At 43.6% G+C, this 24,736-nt stretch overlaps 1 protein-coding gene across 9 annotated transcripts in view; it reads right to left on the bottom strand.

Moving 5' to 3' along the window:
• Nucleotides 1-2,402: 2,402 nt before the first annotated feature.
• Nucleotides 2,403-24,736, bottom strand: part of Slc44a5 (solute carrier family 44, member 5) — a 296,716-nt gene continuing 274,382 nt past the window's right edge. For 5 of the 9 annotated variants that reach the window (XM_087629447.1, XM_087629441.1, XM_087629445.1 and 2 more), the window contains 12 exons: nt 22,290-22,421; nt 19,733-19,832; nt 17,258-17,350; nt 16,070-16,157; nt 15,437-15,699; nt 14,957-15,051; nt 13,017-13,120; nt 11,775-11,848; nt 10,661-10,731; nt 10,477-10,565; nt 8,726-8,810; nt 2,403-4,254 (listed from right to left, as the gene is read on the bottom strand). In XM_087629447.1, the coding sequence (XP_087485573.1) occupies nt 4,226-4,254; nt 8,726-8,810; nt 10,477-10,565; nt 10,661-10,731; nt 11,775-11,848; nt 13,017-13,120; nt 14,957-15,051; nt 15,437-15,699; nt 16,070-16,157; nt 17,258-17,350; nt 19,733-19,832; nt 22,290-22,421 (1,223 nt within the window). In that variant the 3' untranslated portion in view covers nt 2,403-4,225. 9 annotated transcript variants of the gene reach the window in all.

Raw genomic sequence — 24,736 nt, 5'->3', positions numbered from 1 at the left:
TGTATTACTGTAACCCTATAGCCACATTTTAAATGCACAAGCATGCAAGAGAGATATTTGCAAGCAACTGGGAAACAGGTTAAGGAACACCACAGACTGCGGTAATGATTTTCGTTCAGTTGTGTACCCATATCTTATTCCAAGCAAGAATAATCTATAAAGCATGCTCCTCAATCCAGAACCAGATAATAATGGACATAAAAGCTCTGCCTGGTTAGAATTTAAGAGCAATTTCCTGAGGCTCCATTGTAAGAGCAAAAGAACACACATTGGAACGATGCTAGCTGGCCATAACACTAAAGGGGATAAGGATTGTTGTGCCAAGCCTTTTTCTAACACCAGTTTAAATCTGTCATGTTATCCCAGGTGATCCTAGAACCTTCCATGGTGTGACTTTTATTATATTAGTAAACTGTTTTTAAAAATAAATTTTTACTTACTATTTACTTCACTTTGCATTCCGTTCACTAGCCCCTCCCAGTCACCCCTCCCACAATCATTCACCCATCTCCCCTCCCTACCCTTCTCCTCTGAGCAGGTGGGCCCCACCCCCGTACCTCTTCCCCCCATACCCCCTTCATCAGGCACTTCAAGTCTCTGTGAGGCTAGGCGCTTCCTCTCCCACTGAGGACGGACAAGGCAGCCCAGCTAGAAGAACATATCCCACATACAGGCAACAGCTTTTGGGATAGACCCTGCTCCAATTGTTCAGGACCCACATGAAGACCAAGCTGCACATCTGCTGCATATGTTCGGGGAGGCCTAGGTCCAACCCGTGTGTGCATCAGTCCCTGGCACTCTTAATGGTATTCTGCTGTGCCTGCAGACAGGACTCTAGCATGGCTGTCCTCTGAGAGGCCCTACCCACAAACTGTCTCAGACACAGGCTGATACCCACAGCAAAACAGTGGATGGAACATGGGGACTTATGGAAGGGCAGGAGGAAGGATTGCAGTCCCTAAGGGGATAGGAGCTCCACAGGGAGACCAACAGAATCAACTAACCTGGACCCTTGGTAAACTCCTTAGCCTTTTTAGACAGAAAAACCAAATCAGTCGCAGACCAGTCTCACAATTTATTTGCAAATATCAATGCTTTATCAAAAGTAGGCATTGTTAGTACTGAGCCCAAAGTTAGGACTTCTGAAAACACAGCCTATGTTTCTAATTCTACTTTTAAAAAATCACTACCTATATCAAAAATATTTTATTAGATTCATAAGATTGCTCAAAGAGTAGAAATAGTGTCAGATTATCTTTGGAAGAAATGCATTAAATTTTAAAGGAAAATTAAGTGTGTGTGTGGTGTGTATATGGTGTGTGTGTGTGTGTTCTGTGGTGTGTGTGTGTGTGTGTGTGTGGTGCGTGTATGTGGTTTGTGTGTGTGTGTGTGGTGTGTGTGTTCTGTGTATGGTATGTATGTGTGGTCTCTGTGGTGTGTGTGTGTGTGTGTGTATTATGTGGTATGGTGTGTGTGGTATGTTTGTGTGTGTGGTGTGTGGAGTGATGTGTGTGGAATGGTATGTGTGTGGTGTGTGTGTGTGTTTGTGTGTGTGGTGTGTTTGTGTGTGTGATGTGTGTGGTATGTGATATGGTGTGTTTGTGTGTGTGATGTGTGTGGTATGTGATATGGTGTGTGTGTGTGTGTGTGTGTGGTATGTGATATGGTGTGTGTGTGTGTGTGTGTGTGTGTGTGTGTGTGTGTGTGTGTGACTAAAGTCATAGACAAGAACCAGTCAGGATGGTACTTGTTTATAATCCCAGCACTAGGGAGGCAGAGACAAAAAGCTCTGTGGGGTTCACTGGCTGGTTAGCCCAGCCTAATCTGTAAACAGATCAATGAAAGGCCTTGTTCTAAATCCCCACAACCACTTTAAATAAAAATAATAAAATAGTAATAGTAATAACAACAACAAAGAAACACTTCCAAACAACCAAAACAAAATAACCCAATGTGAATGATGTCTGAAAAAGTGACATCCAAGTTACTGTTCTTCCCACCCAAATGCACACATGTGTAATTACACACAGACACACATACATATATATATACATACATACACATGCACACACACATACACACATACATGCACATATACACATATACACACATACACACATACACCACACACATGTATATACATATACACACATGCATACACATGCACACATACATTATACACATACACACATACACACACATACACACATATACTATACACACATATATACACATACACTACACACATGCACATACACACATACACACACATACACACATATACTATACACACATATACACACATACACTACACACATACACACATGCACATACACACATACACACAGAGAGAGAAAGAGGGAGAACAAGCTCTTTTCAACCTTAAAGAAGTCAAAGGTCAGTCTTTTATCTGTCTCTTATGGAAATCTTTATTAGAAGAAACCAAATATACAATGAATACCAACAGATTTCATTAAATATTAACCATTTTAGCTATCAAATGTATCTAGACCGTTTGCTTTCAGTGTTCCTGCCTAGCAGAGACATACTAATTACATAACCCACACCGCCATGGGCTCAGGAGAGCCCAAACCACCAGGCGTGGAGCGGAGTGAGGGTAGGGGGTTGGTGAGCCCACACTGCAAGGCGCCAGTGGGAACTTTTTGGTAGAAAGGTATCTAAAGTGAGTTTTCAACAAACCATCAATAAACAACAGTGAGTTACTGTGACTGACTTTCACTAATCCCCATCACGGGGGTGACTCGATGAGTCAAGTTCTCCTAAAACTTAGCAATCCTCATAAAATTATTCGAAACTGAATTTAAAAAAAAACTGTTCCAGTTTTTATTGGCACAATAAAAACCCTGACAGGTAGACAGGTCGTTTCATACAAAAGTTAGTGGAATTGACAGTCCACGACAGGGTGGGAGAGCCATGCTGTGAGGGAGTTTTCAGCACAACACACAACTTCCCCTCTGAGGGAAAGTTTCCCTGTGAAACTCCCACAAGCTGCCCCTTCAGGGATGGGTAAGACACCGGACGTGTACATGCTGACCTACATTTTTAAGGAACCACTGTAGAAAAGATTATCCTTTAAAACGTCTTTTAGTAAAAACAAAGACAAGTCCAACACGTGTCCTTTCAGGCTGCTTTGCTTGTGTGTGGTACCCATTTGTGAAAATCCACCAGGCACAAGGGGAATTGTTTGTAGCACACAATGTACCCCTCTCATGGTGAGGATATCAAAAGTAGCATCCTGGCGAGTGGAGTCCAGTCAGTGAGCAAGACTAGGGAAAAAAAAAAACGGAAACAAAACAAAATGAAACAAAACACAAAAAACCAAACCAAACAAAACAAAACAAAGGAAACATGAGGAGACTTTTCATCACTCAACATTGCAGAGGTTTTAAAGTTTAATTTCTTTCAAACAAGGTCTGTACGCTTGCCCACAGGATCCGGGAAGTACTGACCAGTCAGGAAGGCACTGAGAGAATTGAGTGGTAAGGGCTGGGTGACTGACTGGCAGCTCTCACAGGATGCATTCTCTACTGAGGCAAAGACCAAAGCGGGTGGTCCGCTTAACCGGTTGACTGTCAAACAGGAGCGGGGGAGGGCCTTAAAAAACATTTATCTTGCTCTAATTACCAATTTTCCCTACAGATGTCTTTAAAAATATACCAGGAGCTATCAATTCAAATCATATCCTTCATCAAGTTACTATTAAAAAGATTATGAATGTTCAATATATTTTTCCAAACGTCCAAGTCACTCTATGTAAAAAAAAATTAATGAAAATAAATTACAAAACGAAAGATCTTAGTATAAAAATGTTGCATGTAATTAGCAATTCCCTTGTGACTTCTGATGGCTTCACGGGCTACAGCGTGGGCTTTGGTATAAGATGCAAACACAAGCCAGCAAGGCGGGGATACGAATGTCCCCAACCAAAGCACTACGGAAGGTGTGTTGGACGGATAGTGTGGGAGGCGACACAGGCGGCAGGATGCCCAGCTGGCTCTCCTACTGCTTCTTGATCTTGTCCCGCTCCACCAAAACGTTCATTAGAGTAGGAGTCACGAAATAGGGTCTTGAAGGAGAGCCTTCGTTTGTTTCTAGGTCTTCCACTAGGAGGGAGGAGGGCACAGTCAATAGAGCAGCGAAGCGGTGGGAGGAGCAACATCGCCACCTGCTGTCCACCCGCTGCACAGCAACGCCAAGCGTCGTTTTAGACGGCATCAGCATCCTTGTAAACAGCTATGAGAAAACAATCAGCCCTTATTAGTACATCGATGAGATATCATTTCATTCTGTGTCCCAGGTCAGTTCTGGCGACGGTTCAAGCATTTCCATGGAATGACTGAGGAAATAACATTTACTCCCCATCCAAATTTACTTTCTAAATTACAATATCTATTTCCAAATTGCCTTTGTTTTGCCAATGGCAATTTAGATTGTAAAGCCTTAACAAAGAGATCTTTGTGTGTAATCTCAAACCCTTCCATAAACAGTTCTGGAAATATTGCTCTGTGTTTTAAAACTTTAATTGCTGTGTAAGAAAAATGGCTTCTAAAACTCTTCTACAAAACAACATTCATTCTTTTACTCTACGCGTTGTAATTACAGAATTAACAAACGGAGACTATGTTTTTCTGAGTGGGAATATACCATAACACAGCAAACCAGACAGCTAATTTCTTATATCTGACTTATAGCCAACCCCACAGTTTTCATATGTATCTGAATCAACCAGAGGGTTTGTCATGGTCCTCATCCTCACACAAGCTCGTGGGGGTGGACACCTGCAGATACAGGCTCACTAACGTCACCACTGTCACAGTTTTTTGTTGAGGTCCTTGCATGGTTGTAAATAAAATACTACTAAAATACAAGAAAAAATACATAAGTGATTGCTTTTCTCTGTTATCAAGGAATAAAAAATGACAGGTGACATTTGGGACTGATAATCTCAATATAGTAAGCCAAGAACAAGGTGGGGTGTCTGCCGTGTGGACCAATAATACTTCAAAAACCTTCTGGAATTATTGGTTCTGTGTAGGAAGTTGGCATTCAACCATTCTAAATCTAGGTTCACACACTTCAGGATAAGTAAATTAGCATTCATATTAACTTATAGCACAAGGATATATTTCCGACTCTCAAGTGTGTGGACCGTATTGGTAGCCACACATTACAGTATTAATAGACGATCTGACATACATGGTTTAGTGTCAAAACCAAAAGGGCACCGGTTAATCCTGTGCCCTGGGGAGGGGTTTTTATACCTAGCCAGGTGGCCCGTGTCTACACACAGGGGATAGCATGCAACACCTACGGGTCCAATTCACACTTTTCTGCACCGCATGAGTTTGAGGCGTGGCCACAACAAACCAGCTCCCATTCTAAGCCCTGGGGCTGTGGTGCTGGCGGAACTCTTGACCTGAAACATACATAGCCCAGGGAAGCACCAGACGTGGTACCTGATAGGAGGCCACTGGTCTGAACAGACTCATCCGCTTTGCTCCCTCTCTGAGAGTTGAACTTTGACCTCGCACAGGGGTGTACCCACGAAGAGGAGAGTCCACAGGCCTTCTACATGGCTGTGATCGGAAGCTCAGGGGAGGCAAGAGATGAGGGAGGTAGCCATTTCCGCCCTGCTCAGGTGGCCTGAGGTTTACGGCCGTGGAGAGGATACCCCAACACTCAGAGTCTCATTTCACTAAAACAGAGAAGTGAGGCTCCAGGCTCACTTTGCGGCAGCGTTAGCGCTGAGCCCACGGGGCCTGCCCCTCTCCAGTTTGTCGCGGACTAACTCACCCATTTGAAATAGGCTTTCTAGGAAATCGTGAGTACAAGTTGGATCACAGTTTTAGAGAGCTGTTCACCAGCTTAAACAGAAACTACAACCAGAGCAGCACATTTACAAATCCAGTACCATATGCTGGTCAACTACAACTCGGTATTTTTATGGCTAATTGCTCACACATTTATAGTGTTGTAGGAAAAAAACCTGCCTGAATACCCTTTACAAATACACACTTGTAAAAAAGAAAGGCTAGCAAAGGTATAAAAGTTACTAAAACATTGTCGGCTTACAGGCGTTTGCGCTCGGGACCACCGTCTATAAAGTAAACTAGGCCACCGTCGAATGCCTGACCCTCAGACAGGGTACCCAGTGCACCCTTTCGGAAACAGCAGAAATACTCGCCCACTGCTCTAAAGCATATTTTTGCATCTCAGTTAACCTAATTCACGAAGTTCCTGCCCGGAGCTGTCTACTCTATCTCTGGGGAACCGGGCGCTTCTTGGTCAGAATGCTGTGCAGGCTGGGTGTTACAAAGTAAGGTTTCTCTGCAGACCCATCATTCCTCTCCAGATCTTCACCTGGGTAATAGCAGCCAAGATGGGGCAAAGGCAGGGAGATGCCGCAGAACAAGGACCCAGGATTTTACAAATTGGAAAGTCGAACAGGGAGAAACCAGAAAAAAAATCAGTGTTAGCATGTCAAATCCAAGGCAAACATGCAATGCTGGTGTTGGAGCCTCTGCCACGGAGAAGAGCCCACCTCACCCCCATGACACACACACCTCACACCCCACACACACAACTCACACCCCACCACGCACACACACACACACCTCACACACACACACACACACACACATCTCACATCCCATGACACACACACACACTGACACCCCAACACACACATCTCACATCCCATGACACACACACACGCACTGACACCCCAACACACACACCTCATACCCCATGACATACACACATCTCACACCCCAACACACACACACACACCTCACACCCCACCACACACACACACCCCACCACACACATCTCACATCCCATCACACACACACACGCACGCACGCACGCACGCACCTCTGGGACTGTTTATTTCAGAGAGTAACAAATCGCCACATATCACTAACTCCATGAAAAGTGTAAAACAGATTTCATTCCATGTTTCGAGCCTTTTAAGTCTTCAGGTAAGATCTTGTTATCTAGCCCAGCCTGGCCTCGGATCCGAAATCCTCTTGTTTCAATCTTCCCAGCGCTGGAGTCAGAGGTTAAATGGTTTCACCTATTACTTACCTGTGGGTGGGGCATGCGTGTGTGTGTGTGTGTGTGTGTGTGTGTGTGTGTGTGTGTGTGTGTGTGCACATATGCATATATGTACATGCACATGGAAGCCAGAGGCCAAACTCAGGCATCACTCCTCAGGAGCTCTCTGTCTGTCCACCTTGCTTTTTGAGATAAGGTTGTTCATGGGCCTCAGGGTGAGCTTGCCAATTAAGCCAAATTGGAGGATCCACCTCTCTGCCTCCAAGTGCTGGGATTACAAGCACTCACTGCTTTCTACATGGGTTCTGGAGAGTGAACTCGGTCGTCCTGCTTATGGCTCACTGCTCCATTTCCTTAATCCTACAGTCATTAAAACTATTCTATTGGTGGTGTGTGTGTGTGTGTGTGTGTGTGTGTGTGTGTGTGTGTGTGTGTTGGGGGAGGGGGCTGAAGCAGGTGCAGGTGTTCAGAGGCCAACAGTGTTTCGTTGCCCTGGAGATGCAGTTCTTAGAAGATATAAATCACCCAACATGGGGGCTGGGAGTCACTGAAAATCTAACTCCAGTCTTCTGCAAGAGTGTGCTTTTAACCGTGGAAACATCAACCCAGCCCCTTTCTTTTCTGTTTTCTTTAGTATTTTAATTACATTCATTTATTTCTGTGTGTATGCATGCATGAACACATGAACCACAATTCATGTATGGAGTAGAAGGGTTAACCCTCAGGGCTCAGCTCTCTCCTCCCATGGTGGGTCTTGAACTCATGTCATCCAACTTGGCAGCAAGTAACTTTACCAGCTGAACCATCTTTTCAGCCTCCCCTCCCCTAGTTTCCTTAAATAAAGCAGAGAACCTAGGCAAAGATTAAAGTTCCTGGTTCCACATGAGCCAATCTATAAAGTTTTCAGATTTCTTTGTCTATTTATTGAAAAGCTTAGGAAAAAAATCAAAACTGTTATTTTCCAGACTTTTTCCCCTTCAGCAATCATCTTCCTCCCTGACCTGCCACATGCTTCCACAAAGGGACTTTCCTGGCAAATGACAGAGGCAGACTCCTCTGTCTCTCTGAAGACCCATATGCTAGAGAACTAATCTCTCAGCCCCAGCATGACTACTGGGCTCTCTGTTCTCTCCTGTGCTGTTCCCACCTTTCCAGGCTTGTCAGGGATACTGAGAGAGAAGACATTTTGATAAGGCAGACTCCCTGGGCTGTTTTAGGTCATGGACTAATGGAAACCATCCATTCTCCAGGGCATGGTATAGGCAAGGGGCGCTCCAGAGGAAGTTTTTAATGCCGAGTTGCTACATAGGCACACAAACCTTCTGTGCATGATCCTGTCCCCTCATCATGGCTCACTGGATGTAGTGATCCCAAGTCTCTTTGAAACCTTTGCATCTTGACTTTACCAGAGTCTATATGTATGAGATCTCATGGGATTCCTACAGCCAATCTAGGGACAGGGCTCAGTGGTAGAGTGCTTTCTTTGCATAGGCAAAAGCCTAGGTTCAATCTCTAGAGCTGCCATCATTCATTCATTCATTCATTCTCTCTCTCTCTCTCTCTCTCTCTCTCTCTCTCTCTCTGCAAGTCGGGCAGGCACCTGAATGTTTGCCCTCTCGCCTTCCAAACATACGCACTGGATACTTACAGAAGCAGATGAAAATGGTCTCAACACACATCGAATAGACGCTGAAGAACCCATGAGCAATCAGGTAAGATCCAAACACAAGAGTCTGTGAACAGACAGAGAGGAGAAGCAACGGGTCACTGACTTCACTCAGAGCAGCAGTAAGGGCCACTGCTAACTCAAGTCAGGATAAGGAAGCCCTGGGGAACTCCGTACTGGGAACATCTGCGATACAGACACCTCTGATCGTCCTGAGATTTAAAAACAAAACAAAACAAAACAAGACATGTGCTTGCTCATGTGACCACCTTTTACCAACGATCCTAGGATCTACCCGAAAGATCTCAGCTTTAAGATCCTGCACAACAAGACAATAGAGTCTAAAGGGTTGAGAGCATGCACTACCTGGGACCTCAAAGGTACTCAACCTTTCAGTGCCTCTGCTCTGGCACGGGTGGGGGCGGGGAAGAGAAGCATTTGTGTCACACAGAAGGAGAGCTAGTTCACTGTGACAGATCCAGCAGGGCTCCATTCAACTCTCCCCAGCTACCCATCCATTCATCCCCAGGGATCTGGAATGCTGGCTACAGAGAAGACTCAGATCTCTCTGCATAGGCATCCCCTCCCTGCCGGGAGCCACTTCACCCAAGTTAGAGCCCCATCTTGGGGCTCAGCTCCTGGCTAACACCTGCTGTCGTGACTCACAAGGGTAGCCTCTTTTCCAGAAGAACCTGTCATTTTATCTGGGGACAGCACTGTGCGTTGTGAGCCAGCTTCTGTTGTCCTGCCTAGTTCTCTTACTTCCTTACACATGTCTCTCAGAAGAGAGTGCCCAGTAAACCTTGTGCATGCAACTTTAACAACAGAGCGGTCCTTTCCAGGGAACTCAGCATCGCTCGAGGGTCGAGGGTCGCAGATTAAGAACAATAATGCTCGCAGCCAACCATCAGACTGAGCATAGGATCTCCAATGGAGGAGTTAGGGGAAGGACTGAAGGAGCTGAAGAGGTTTGCAACCCCATAGAATAACAACAATATCAAACAACCAGACTCCCAAAGCTCCAAGAAGACTAAAGAGTGCGCGGGGAGGGACCCATGGCTCCTGCTGCATATGTAGCAGAGGATGGCCTTGTCAAGCATCAGTGGGAGGAAAAGCTCTTGGTCCTGCCAAGGCTTGATGCCCCAGTGTAGGGGAATGTCGGGGGCAGGGAGGAGGGAGGGAAGAAGTGGGTGGGTGGGGGGTGCTCCTCATAGAAGCAGGGGAAAATAGCGGGTTTCCGGAGGGGAAACCAGGAAAGGGGATAGCATTTGAAGTGTAAATAAAAAAAAAATCTAATAAAAGAAAAAAAAGTCAAACTAAATAAATAAACAAATTAAAAAATAAGTAAATAATTAAAGGGACATGAAAGGGAAAAAATAATTTCCACGGCCTTTACTCTTTCTGCTGTTTTCCTTTTCTTACGTTTTCATCTCTAGCGATCATGGCATCAGTGATGCTAAGCTCCCTGTAGACTGAACTGCTCACTTTCACTAAAACCTCCACCCTCAGTGTGATAAAACCGGGGAGAAGGGCTTTGGGAAGTAGTGAGGTCACAGCAGGGATACCATTAATGGGGGATTGGTGTCTGCTGCCGAGAGACTGGGTCTGCCCTCTTCCTCTGTAACACATCTGTGAGGAAGCCCCGCTGGCACCTCCAAGCCTTTCAAAACTCCGGGGAATACACTTGCATTGCCGAAGCCAATCACCCAATCACTAAAGTCACCAGTTCTTACCAGGAAGGGGACCCAGTAGTAATTTAAACTCGTTGGTCCCTCTACGATTTTGTGTAGTCTCTCTGTGAAGAGCAGGAAGGCCAAGACACCTACGTAGGAAGGGCAGGACACAGGAGTCACACACTGAGAAAGGCCGGGGAGACTGCTGTAGTAGAGCAGTTTCCACGTTCTTAACGATACTCACCTACAATCCCAGAAACTAGGACTTTCCCCAGGAGTAATACAAAGTAGGTGACTTCATCTGTAACTTTGACTCTGAACATCACGGGGGAGACAAGAAAGTATAATTCAGCGTTTGACCATACTCGGTGCTTGAAATCTGTAGGAGGTGGGAGCTCATGGCTTCTCTTTGCTGTGTATTTGGTGAAATTCTACTTGACAGTTTAAAATACAAGACACGAACATGGAAGCTGGACACGAGGTCGTTGTTTTCTAATGAGGCTGCAGACGAAGGCACTGTAGGACCAGGACCATGGGAAGCTGGCCCATGGAGGTGTCTGGCTATCTCTCTGAGGTGATAGACCAGCCTGCCTCCATCTTAAGGATGGTAGCCATTTTGTTAAAAGGTCAGAACGAGTTCATTTCTGTTTGCTACAAAATTTAACTTGACTATGGTTTAACCTGTTTCTCGAATTTGACATGCTCCTCACCATGTGGAATTTGACTAATGCCTTGAATGTAAAAATAGGATGTTTTATCAAATGGTTTTGAAATGTTTGACCAAGCACCTACATAACCAAAATTCCTCTGGAAATCCCCCAGCCTCTGAAAACCACAGCCTCTGAAAACTACCTACCTAGTTTCAAAGTTTTTGGGGACTCTATAAACCCTTCCCTTCCTATGTTCAATGCTGATTTTTCAAAAACCACTTTACGGAGATAGACTTGCCCTGGACAGAAAATAAAGCTTGCTTAATTTGGCCAAAGAATTTGGGTAATGGTCTTTGCTCTCAGTCAGCAGGACTGAGATCACGAGGACTGAGATCATCTGTTCAATGATTCTGTATAACACTTCCCCAACTATTTTGAGAGGAGGAAATGGGTACCAAGAAACTGCTAATGTAGGTCATCTGGAGAACTTTTTGAGCAAGAGAGTTAAATATGTAGCCACCTATATAGATGAGAGGAGCTGTAATTCTAAGATACAAAAAGAAATGAATGTTGACTAAAACCTATCAAACTAAAACAGGTAACACCCATGGACAGTAAGGCCAGAAACACCCCAGATAACTATAAGCAAAGCATCTCATGCTACCGCTCACCAGATTGTCTATGGTTGTCTTCAGCCTGATTACTTACTTCAGAATGTTTCTCATGAGCAGATAGAAAGCATCCCTTGTGGACTCACAGAAGTTTTTGCCATATAATGCAATCTAAGGAAGATGAGCTTGTTAGTAGCACAAACTAGCACCATCCAGGACAACCCAGCATTGGGGAATGTGCAACTTCATTACTTTTTCCAATATTTGGGTTTGTGGGACGCCCAGGAGCTCTCTGGTCTTGACCCCACGGAACTCTAGGGGTCATGGACACTAAGGGGATTGCCAAGAGCTGTATGTAGGGTAGACTTTTTTGTCAAGTCTCAGGTAGGGTATTCTGTCTTTGAAACATTTTGCTGTAGTAGGTATTAACCGGTTTGAATATTGTCATCATGCACACACACACAAAAAATTACTCCTGAGGAAATCATTCCCTTCTACTATGAGGATTTACTAATTAAAAGTCCCAGCACTACACTCTAATGGTAGGTGAATTAATTGAATCGTCTATCCCTGACTACACAAACCTCATTTCCGGGCCCCCAACCCACTGTGGTGATAAGTAAGTCTTGTAATATTGCAGCTTCTACATTTTGAGAAAATTGTTTTCTCTGTCTGCTATGTAAACAAAAGAAACTCTTTAGAGGCATCTACATTCTTCCAGGAAATGAGTTAGAGTTGGCCAGGACAGTTAGGGCTACATGGAGAAACCCTGCCTCAAAAAAATCCAACAACAACAACAACAACAATGTTTTTGTGTTTGTGTCTGTATATGTACATGCACGTGTCTATTTATATGTGTGTGTGTGTGTACATGTGTGTACACATGTGTAGGTGTGTGTGTGTTCATAGGTGTTTGCATCTGCATTCTCAGGAGTGTGTGTGTGTGTGTGTGTGTGTGTGTGTGTGTGTGTGTGTGTGCTCACTCCATAGCATACCTATGGAAGTCAGAGAAGAACTTGCAGGATTTGGATCTTTCCTTCCACTGTGTGGGAGCCAAGGCTGGCTTGTCTTGTCAGGCTTGGCAGTGAACACCTTTACCTCTGGAGCCATCTTTCTGACCCTCTAGCACACTTTTAAAATTCCAATGCAAACATTTCCCCACAAAGGTAATACTATCTCAAGAAAAGTGCAGCCCTGATTCATGTGTGGGAGTTGCACACCCACACTACAGAGTGACAAATTCAATCACATGAAGCGTTCATACTCTCTAGGCAACGGGGTGGATATAGGGTCAACTGTGCAAAACGGGGGCACCATAAATAAGCAGTGGCCCACTCACCATGATGTAGGCATTTCTGTTTAAAAACTTCACCATCTTTTCTAAACACCAGAAACAGCACCGTAGGCAGCAGTGCAGGAACTGAGCAGCACTGTTCTGAGCCTCTGTGGGAGGGAGCGGCATGTAAACCCATTAATGACATCAGCGTTCAGGCTCAATGACATTGAAAATAGTATTTAAGTTTCTTTTCATTGTGATGTACACCTAGTTGGCATTTTAGCCATTCTTCAGTATACAGTTCTGTGGCTTTAGCACATCAATGATGTAAAATAATTTCACTATCTGTTTTCAGAAGTTTTTAACAAGCAGAAATCGAAGCTCAATTAAAAAAAAATCATCCTTCCTTATTCTTTTCTCTCTTGCACCTCCCCACCCCAGGTCATATTTTACTTGGTGATGTAAGGCTGTCTCTACTAGAGATCCTGAACAGAACAATGGTGAGGATACTTAGCATCATGTGCGGGCAAATCACGCACCCCTCGTCCTGTGTGTGACACTGAAGGTCTGCTGTAGGCACATCACGCACCCCTCAACCCGTCCACTATTAGTGCACAAGCGGGTGGTTCACACTTTCGGCTATGGTGAGTGAACTGTTGGCATGGGGTGGGGAGGACACAAGGTAGAAGTGGAATTTCTGCGTCAGTATGAATGTATATGTTTAGCGTTTTAGAAACTGCTATTGTTCCAACGGTGGCTATGCTGGGAAGCACTCCTATCAAAGGACCCAGTTTCCCAACAACCTGCACTCTTCCGGCCCTGTGTGTAGGGTTTGTTTTGATGGCCATCCTTGTGGGTCTGAGTTGCCATCACAAAGTGGTTCCAGTTTGTGCGTCCCTGTCCAATGACGCTGTATCTCTCCCACCTTCGTGGGCCGTTCTTGTCTGTATGAAAGCTCTGCTCAACTCCTGGGGCCGTCTTTGAACTTTCATTGTTTGCCATGGAGTGGCAGGAGCTCCGTGTGTGTTCTGGACACGAGTCCGTTATCTGGCATATTATTTGCTACTATTTCCCCCCACTATGTGGGTTGTCTCTTTACTCTGTGGTTCCTTTGACGCACAAGTGTTTCTAATTTTCATGAAGTCCAATTTACTTTTCCTTTCTTTGTGTTTTTATGGTGTGAAAAATCAAGAAATTGCCATCAAGTCCAATGACATAAAGATTTCTTTTTATGTTTTGTTTTTCCTAGAAATATTATAGCACAACCCCTTGTGTTTAGATCTTTGATGTGCTCTGGGCTAGTCTTGTATTTACTGTAAGTATGGGTCCAACTTCACGCATTTCCTCTTGGGCATTCTGATTTTTCCATCACCATTAAGCTGAGTGGTCTTTTCCCATCAGAGAGTTTCAAATGTTAGAGTTGAGGCATGGGGTCCACATACTATTCCAGGCCTAGTCGTTCATTTGATCCCCAAACCACCCCATGTTTTGATGGCTATCATCTTGTCTTAAATCAGGAAATTCAGTCAGGAAATGTGAGCCCTCCAACTTTGTTTTCCATTTGATCATTTTTACCATACAGTGGGAGCAGAGCACGTGTGTCTGTAGGTTGCATATGCCATGTATGAAGATTGATGTCTGAGGCCCACCATGATGTATGTCCTGGTCTGAGCTCTAAGCATGGAAGCTGACGTTTGTACCACACTCCCCTGTAGTAATATGTCAAGGCAGATCTCTTCAATCCCTTCCTGAAATGTGCTTCTCCTGACTTCCACAAGATTGACCATGAGGACACCAGATACTTTCTTCCTTTCCCACTTTTCCCACCCTCCTCTTGGTATCTGGTCCCTAGCAAGTCCTCCTGGGCTGTGTTTCAGAATACATTCAAACCCCTACTAGCCCAGTCCTTTCTACCTTAACCCACACCAGTCGCCAGGTCTCTGTGCACCCATCCCCCCCCCCATTCTCATCATAGAAGTCTACGGTCCATTCTGGAAGCTTACTTTTAAGTCGCCTGTCCAGGTATTCTACGATCACTTTAAACATCTGAACGAAGGCAAGGATCAAAGATCCAAAGGCTAGAGACCCCGTGTGGTATCTAGGCGAAGAGAAAAGAGGATGGAGGGTAAAGTGTTGTCCTGCATGCACAGGGTGCCTCTTGAACAATGTCAGACAGAAAGAGCTTTTATAATCTCTAATTCAAATTGACAGAGGCCACCACAGAAAGCTTGAAACCAAGTGCCTAAAGGACGACATGACTTGATCAATAGGGACATAAGCTAATTCCTTTGTCATCCAACTCTATCTCCTCCAGTCTATGGGATTTAGGACATTGACCCAGGCAAGGCTATAACCAGACAAGATAAGGGGCAGCCATGGAGCCATGGACCTCAAATCATATTTCCAACTCATTAGTATTTTGTCAGTTGAATTCACCAATGAATGCCAGAGCGCAAACTGTAATTGAGGGAAAGGGAGCTTACCGTACTGCTCGCCCGAACGCAGTGAAGAGGGGGTACCGCGGGATGTCTTCAGGTTTTCTCATGGCCCAGTAATATGAAGCAAAGGCACCAGCAAGGGCACACTGACCCAAGGCAATGACAAAGTTTATGAGCCAAAGGAAGGCAAAGAGGTTGTAGAGCTGGAAGGTCGCGATGTAGTTGTGGTACATGCTCCTTCCTCCATAGAAAGCAAAGTTACACGATGCTCCGGGGCAGGCTTTGGGGATGTCAGTGTTAGGAAAAATCTGCCCTCAGGAGTAGAAGGGAAAATATGGTATTAAATGCAGTCCTTATCTTTTCTCATGGCCCCCAGTTGCATATTGTCTTTTTCCCCATGACTTTTGGTTGTCACTTCTCTGATATGTTAATCTGTAGAACTCTTTATGAGCTCTGGAAAGAGCTTATTTTCATCTTATGCATCTATCTCTCTTCCTACCACACTTGTACATGTGTTAGCGCTTTCACTGACCACACCAGCTTCTAAGGTTTATTGTAGACAAGCGAGCTCTGTGTTTGCTGTTCTGAGGCCTTCCTGACAACACCCCCTCTCTTTCTGCACCTTTCCCCTGTATCAGCTTCATGACAAGCTATCTATACCAGGGTTCTCTTACTCACCTCTGGGTCACAAGCTTCATCTTCATGTATACATTCCCCCTCTGGGACCATAACTTTGAATATTGGTACCCCTGATGTAGCCAAGAAACTGAACAAACTTGATTAAGGATAAACTATTTATCATTTGAAAATAAACAGACAAGAAAAGGATAAAGATAATCCAATCTGTGGAGAAATGAGCTTTAAACATCTTTTCTTCTATGCTTTAAGAATTACCCTCCTAGGAGGCTGATATCATGGGCCAGCTGCACTGAGCAGGCCCTGAGCTGTATAGAACTATGTGTAATTATATAACTCTATATAACTCTACATATATATAACTATATAACTGTAACTATATAACTATATGTAACTATATAACTATGTAACTACATAACTATATATTAAATAGTTATGCAGAGTTATAAAGTTACACAGACCTATAGAATTATAGTTGTATAGTTCCCCAGAGTTATAGACTTATGTAAAGTTATATAGTTATGTAGAAGTATATATTTACATAGTTATATTAGTTATACATAGTTATATAGTTATGTAGAGTTATATAGTACAGTTATATACTTATAAAAAGTTATAGTTATATAGAGTTATACAGTTACAGTTATATAGTTACATATATTATAGAGATATATAGCGTTATGTAGTTACACAGTTATAGAGTTATAGATGTATAGAGTTATATAGAGTTATATAATTACACAGAATTAGAGTTATATAGAGTTATACAGGATCCTTCTTAGTTTATTGCCAAGATGATGGTCTATCAGAATAGAATTGATCTCTGTGACCTCTTTAGAGGGATATTAAATTTTATTGACAGTTCAGAAGGCATGGAACCTAATCTAGTTCTTTAGACTGCTTCTCATCTTCACAGGGATGAAAAACCCTAACATGGGTTTCTGGTCCTGAGCAGCGAGGTGGACTCAAGAGATACGGAAAGTTATTGAGAGAGAGGAAGTGGGTGAGAGAAGGGAGGTGGGAGGGGACACATATGAGCAAAGCCCAATCACGTGTGTGTGTGTGTGTGTGTGTGTGTGTGTGTATGTGTGTGTGTGCATTTGTGCATGCATACCTGTGTATGTGTGTATGTATGTGTGCACATGTGTATTTATGTATGCCATAATGAAACCTATTATTTTGTACTTCAACTTAAAACAATAATAAGAGAAGTCAGTTGCCAAAGGATACACAGCTGTCACAGCCCAGTAGGAAATGCAAATTGATAGCAAGATGAAGGTTAAAAATGGGTAGACTAAAGCACTGGGAAGGTAGCCAATGGCTCTGAAATGAAGCAAATAGATGATGTTTGAAAGGAATCTGGGTCAGGTCTACACTTGACAATTAAATGTTTATTCATTAAGAACCAGAAGCAAGCCTTACACTGGGAGTTTGGTGATAGCAGTGAGATGATGATAATTTTCTCCAATTACCATGGTTGCAAATTCTAAGCTGACTTTGACCTCTGAACATTAATTTGCTTATTTTAAGGTAAAGTGGGTGTTTTCCAGTGCCGTGCTTGCCTCCTGCACAAGATTCTTTATTTCCCTTTCCCCTGACCTAAGGTTTTGACAGACCACAGTTCTGTAATTTCTTCCTCTGCTTAGTTTCTTAGCTTCCAAAAGTGAGAGAAAACCTCATGAACCTTCTGTTAAAGTATAAGATTCCTTTCCTGATTCAGAAAAACCTTCCATACTGCGGTCAAAACACAGGATCAGTCTCTGCTGCCACACTGAGTGCAGAGCCACTTTCCATGGTGTGGTTCACTCTGTCTTAACAAAGGCCCAGCTAGGACTTCCTCCTCTGCCCCTCGGCCTCTCACACCCACTAATACCCGGGGAGGAGAGGGCTGTGTTTTGTTATTACTCCTGCCACTTTTACTTCTTACAAATGCCTTTAAGTGACACCTTCCCCCCTTTCCTTTCCCCTCTAGGACATTTCCCCAAGGGATTTGTAAAGTGTCCTAGCTAGCTAGTTGTCACTGGCAGCTCTTAAGTGGTTGCTTCAGTCTGTTTCCAGATCAAACGCACACTTGTTTGGTATGGCCAAGGAGAAATAGTAAGGACATCCGAATACACCAAATGCACCCAGCATGTGTTCCCAAGCTGGCTGTCTCCTTCATACTCTGAGTTTAAGCTGCTAAGAGTCCAAAAGTTTACTCTGAACTCTGACCCACTTATTCCAGCTCTTAGACCCCACCCCCAGTCACAGTGATACTGGCCTTTACTCTCTCTCTCTCTCTCTCTCTCTCTCTCTCTCTCTCTCTCTCTCTCTCTCTCTCTCTCTCTCTCTCTCTCTCTCTCTCTCTCTCTCTCTCCCTCTCTCTCTCTGTTGTAAGAAGTGAGTTAAGTTATAGTAAACTACACAATAACATACTATTTAAGAAATAAATTTAGAAAATCAGTAGTTTCAGAGAATAATGATAGGGCCTTGTTTATTATAAGGGGGTGGGGTTAACCAACAGCTTGTTAGCTGTTTAAACCACTGGCTTTGGGTGGCATTGTTATTATAATAATATGGCAATTTTGTTAAAATAGTCCTTAAATACAATTAAAAACCATTTGGTTCTTGGTAGTTAACAACTGTTTCCATGCAGAGGGTCTGTTGGCTTCCCCAAAGTGTTTTCTCCGCCCCTCATTCAAAGGGCTGCCTGCACAGGTTGTTCTCAAGCGACCTTCTGGAAGAGTTTTCGAACTGTAGGTATTATTGAATTTCATGAAAGACAGTTCATTTCATGGCATTTTACAGTGAGAGTGGCCCTGGGTATTAAGTGTGCCTAAATAGTGTGTTTTACACACAGAATATATAGCTGGGCCCTCAATAATCAGCACTTTGTCCATTAGAAAAGTATACCATGCACACGCAGTGGATAACACACAATTGATGTCATGGGATTACAGTGATTCTGAGTTCTGACAATTCTCTCAATCAGTAATATTAACACCTGAGCCACCTCAGAAAAATGTAACCTATGGTACAGCCAGCTCCATATAGTACTTCATTACCTACATTCCAAACATACACATGTTCAAATGTCTGTCGACACAGACTCCACGGACTCTATCTTAGCTGCCACTGATCTGGGAAACAGAAAGGACTTGTTAGGGGTGACCTTGACCTGTCCAATAAGTGTTCAACTGTTCTTCCTGGTGATGTGGGGGGCTGCAGGGAAGACAGTTCACTTGGTGAAGGGCTTGTTGCACAGCACAAAGACCTGATTTAGGTCCTGGCACCCACTTACAAAGCTGGCACAGTGGCACACACTGTAGCCTAGAGCTGAGGAGGCAGAGGCAGAGGATCCCGGAGCTCTCTAGCTAGGAAGCCTGAAACAGTGAGGCACAGGGTCAGTGCAACGCTCTGTCTCAGATGCTAAAGTAGACAGCCATTAAGTAAGACATCCAGTGTCAACTCCTGGCCTCCATGCTCATGTGCACACACATATTCACCCAAACATGTGCACATGCACACATATCACCGCAAAACACATGCATGTACATATGCACATGTACACATGCTCACACACAGACACACACACATATGCACACATACATTCCTGATATCTGCTATAAGCACACACATACACATATATGCACACACACACACACACACACACACACACACACACACACACGCCTGACATCTGCTATGAGCACTGGAACCCCTTACTTGCTTCCTTCCTTTAGCAGGATAATGGCCACTTGGATCCGAGTTCTGAGGAAGATCAGCACAATGATGATGACGACTTCAATGGCTGACAAGATGATCACTAAACAAGAAAAGACATTAGTGTGTAGATAAGTCAGTGGCAGAAGAAAGTGTCTTCTGCTAAACCGGGCCTGAGTTTATCAGCTCATGTCTGCTAGTTCTGATATGACAGAATTTAAACAGCGTCCCCTCATGCCAGTCTTAGAAGCTCACTTTCAGACCCTCTAAGTATTAACAATACAGAGCAGAACCTTGTTGGGTTTTGAGTCACCCCATGGATTGGCTCCATTTCACCCATGGAAACATTTCCAGGAGTCACAGAGCTGGGAAAAGAGGGAGGGGAGAAAGAAAGGATGACCTCCCTTGGTACTAAGGAACCACCAGATGAGGGTGTTGATGGTGACCAACCTGCCCATGGTGTCTGACTCTTTCTTGACCTTTCCCACCACAGACACTGTTATAAAGGTGTAAACCTAAGGAAACATGAGCAGTAACATCTTAGAGTCAGACGGAGGTGTGTAGCCCTGTTGGCAGAGCGCTTGCCTAACATGCCTGACATGCGTGTCTGATTTCTAGCACTGGGTAGAGTGGGGATAGGCCACCAGAACTGGAGAAGCGGAGGCAGGGGATAAAAAGTAAGGTTTTTCTACAGTCTAGTGTTGGATTTGGATTATAACCTATATAGGCTGAAGAAAACAAGTCTATGAAGGAGTAAAATGTCCCATGTGAAGTAAGGACATCGTGGATCATGCATTGTCGTTACTGTTTGGTGACTTTCCTGGGTACAAGTGAAGGTGAAAAGTCTGGGCCTCTTTCTGCCTCCCTGAGTTGGGTGAACCAGAGCAGATCCTTCTGGTAAACACCTTGTGTGCTGTTACTTTACCTTATCTGGTAGCAAACTCTGTTTTAAAAAAAATTCCTGAAGCCAAACACTCTTATTATACCTCCTCCCCCAGTTCTAACACACACCTTTAAGTCACCAATGTCGGGTTTAGAAATCCTTAATTTTTAAAATAACTGTTCAGTGACCGTAAGATACAGTGGAGTTTTGGGAACACTCAGGAGTAGAAAGTTTGGGACCCTAAGATTGAGAAAATGTGGTCTGCTAGCAACAGACCTGGAAGGTAAGAAACAACTCCCAGGAAAGCCATAGGCCAACCTCGAAGGTTCTCTTCCCTAGCCTGATCTGCTAAGACAGCTGCTTTGTTCATGCTGAGGGATCTCAGTGATGGAGGCTCATTGCCTCCTCCAGTTGTTCTACCACCATGATTCAGGGTTCAGAGGATACACTGGGACCATGTCTGTAGAAGTCCAAGATTCCGAGTCGTGGTAGGAAGTGACAATGAGTCATTGTGCTTTCTTGTCTTTTTTCTCTAAACAAGGCATTTGTTTTTGTAGGCATATTTTACTCTCATAAGACACTTAATTTGAGTCAATACTGTGGGCTATAAAAATCGTTTTTCTTGAACAAACTTAAGAAAATGAAATATATCAAAAATAATTCTATATTCTAAAATTGCAGTGTCAAAGAATAGTGTATATTAGACTTACACATTTTACACAATGGCATGGCAATGGCCACATTAGAGAAATTTCCCTTGAATAAATACACTCTGTTCTCTGTTTTTGAGTAAGGGCACAGAGCAGAAATGTATTTAGTATAGAGCAGGCCCTATCACTAACTGAATAGGAGACTCAGGCCTGGGGCTCACTGTAAAAATGAGAACAGAGCTGTTGTCTGTTCCAATCCAGAGCTGATAAAAACCATTATCTTTAGATTTGTTCCTCCACTTGCTTCAGGGTTTTTCTGGAGCAATATACCTTAACGTGTATGTTTGTGGTCTCCCCAAAGTTCTCGTCAAGCAGTTATCTATGTTTAATAAATCGAATTATTTCTCACCAGGCATTTAAACATTTAAAAGGTTTAGGAAGTTCTGTTTTCTCCTAAAGGCACACCCATGGCAGGAACTGACCATCTCTGTGGAGGTTTTGTGGGTGGTTTCTCAAGGACAGCTGGAAGTGGTCAGTGTGAGCATATGTGCCTAGGTTCCTTCCTAGAGAGGCCTGAAGGGTCCAATGAATCCTGGGTAACAGTAGTTTCCTTTGGAGGGGAACAGTATGTAGATGTGCCTGGTGCTCAAGTGAGGAGGACAGCCAAATTCAGAAAGGTGACAAGAGTATGATTGTCAAACGAATGCCATAGTTAAAGAGAAAAGAAAGGGCCGGTACAATCGAACCATTTTAAATGAATGGCGACTGGCCTGGGATTCTTCTAATAGTGTCGTAGTGCTACCTTAGATAAGTAAGTGCATAGCGACCTTCCCATTCACTAAAACAAAACCAGCTCTAAACCGAATGCATCTATTATATACTCTCCAGGTCCACCGTCCTTCCCCAAGATAAATCCTCAAAGACATTTACGCCATCGCTGAGTGATCCCTGTGTGCAGCAGGACGCGCCAAACTTAGGCTCCATCATCATCATCGTTGTGACAGATGTGTCTCTTAAACCTACTCACTCATAGAAAACCAGGTCTCCTTCAAGTGAAAGAACATGTTCAGCCTCGTCTGAATCCCGATGCCGTACATCCAGATCGCGGACTGTGGTTTCTGCTGAATGCTGTTGTACTCCAGAAAACAGTACCATATTCCTTGAAAGGAAGAGGAAAGGCCAGTAATCGATGTCATTTTCACAAGTAGACGCTACATGCTTACCAAGCATGTCTACATAAAAGTGATTGACACAGTTGGGATCATGGTTGTCTACAAAGGCCTAACTCTGACAGACATGCTCTCTGAATTTATGTGGCTTTCAATGTGCTCCTGGCTTATAGCAAGGAGCTTAACATCCACCAAGAGGATGACTTTAATATGCTACAGTACGTCTCTCTCCAGGACAATGTGCTGATCTCCCCTAATTCAGACTCAGTACTACTTTATTATCCATTGGTTGATTTATCTTGTGTGAGATCTTGAGAGGATATTAACAGATGCGTTCAAGTTTAGGACTGGTTTTGTTTTAGTGAACTGGGCTGGCCCTGCCCCTAATGGTTTTGTCTCAAATTCTATTTTATCTGATATTATTATAGCTACCATAGATGTCTTTTCATAACAGCTAGCTTTTAAAATCACTGTTTCACTTTTAACTGTTGTGTTTCCTTACATGTTCTGTAAAGCTTATAATAACATACAGTCCCAACTTGCATGTGTACATTTTAATCGGGTCTGACCATTTCTGTCCTGTTCCTATTTACACACGCTCTTCTTCTTGTATTTCACTACCATTTGTTCTATTTTTATAATCTCTCTTGGAAATTTACCGTGTGCTGAGGAACCAGGCTCAGAGTGATATTTAGCAAGAAAAACCACACCCATTCTCCTGTCTGTCCAATATCTTAGTTATGTGCATTTTAACCTAAAGATTGGGCGATGTTATTATCCACCGTTCCCCAAATCATTCTTTTTCGCTCTGTCTTCTTCCTCACTCATTTATTTTTTTCTGATTTCTATTTTTTATTAATTTTTATTTTGATGCTTGACTAAATGAATACAAGATTGGAACAGCATATAAAGCTTATAAATATACTTGGTATATATTTTACATTTTTTTCCTTTTCTCCATCTTTATTAAATTGGTTATTTTTTATTTACATTTCAATTGTTATTACCTTTTCTGGTTTCTAAGCAAACATCTCCCTAACTTCTCCCCCTCCCCTTCTACATGGGCTTTCCCCTCCCCATCCTCCTCCCCTTACCGCCCTCCCCCCAACAATCCCTTACACTGGGGGTCCAGCCTTGGCAGGACCAAGGGCTCCCCCTTCCACTGGCGCCCTTACTAGGCTATTCATTGCTACCTATGAGGTTGGAGCCCAGGGTCAGTCCATGTATAGTCTTTGGGTATCCTCACTCATTTATTATGTGGAATTACTTCCCTTCCCTTCGCTCTTCTCTTTGAATAGGCAACACATCTGGTTACGCCCACGGCCCTCTTCACTGAGTTCTGACATGTGGACTATTTCAGAAACTTCCCACCTAACAGTTTTTTTTTGTTTTGTTTTTTTTTTATTTTGGAGAATGCTGTTTGGTTCGTCTTCACACACACAGAGGTATCGCTGCTGCGGTCTTACTGCTTGGTTTCATCCTTCCCTCGTTAAATGTTTTATACATGTTATATACTTTGTATCTTTTTCTGCAGCTGGGTGTTCTGTACATTCAAGTCTGGCCCCGACAGTGTCTGTGTATATCCATGTCTGACTCCTACCTGTGATGCCACACATCTCACACTTCGTCGATTGCGAGTCGAGGGCACTTTTATAAGCTGATGGTGATGTCACCTAAAAGGGATCTGCACGTGCCCAGAACAACTGCCAAACACATCTGGTCTCTTTCAGGCTTACCATAGGAGGGTCATGAGACTTCAGTGCACCTCCTGGTCTGTTCATCTTCATGAATCCTCCATCATCTCTCTCTCTCTCTCTCTTTCTCCCTCCCCTCTCTTCCCCTCCCACTTCCCCTCCCCCCCACTCACAGTTTAGCTTTTTAATCTACTTTCTGTGACATATCCACATTACATTTAGGCTTTAGTAAAATTTGGTACTATCAATAAGAATGTTTGGTTTTCCATGATAGTAGATAACCAATTGTCCAAGATAGTCACAGAGGCTAGCCATAGCCAGTCTCACTTGTAGTTCACAACCTAATTGAACATCCCCTCACTGTGAATAGCTTCAAGTTTAATTACCATGCAATGGACTGCTACTGGTCTAGCACTCCCTAGGGAGTCAATAGGTAGCTGGGTTTGCCTTAATGTTTGCATCTGCTGCCCATCTCCCACTAGCAGTGTCAAGGCTGGGCACATGACTCATGCTGCTCCAATCAAATTAGTGACTTTACTCCATTCCTGCCTTGATGACAACCAAAGATGGTTTGGATCAAACATCTAGAGTCTCCAGTGGCAAATTAAAGT

The sequence above is a fragment of the Rattus norvegicus genome, chromosome 2 (genome assembly GCF_021556685.1).
Source record: "Rattus norvegicus strain SHRSP/BbbUtx chromosome 2, alternate assembly SHRSP_T2T, whole genome shotgun sequence".
Classification (NCBI taxonomy): domain Eukaryota; kingdom Metazoa; phylum Chordata; class Mammalia; order Rodentia; family Muridae; genus Rattus; species Rattus norvegicus.
Note: the sequence above shows the minus strand (reverse complement) of the source record. Positions and strands in the feature narration are given on the sequence as shown.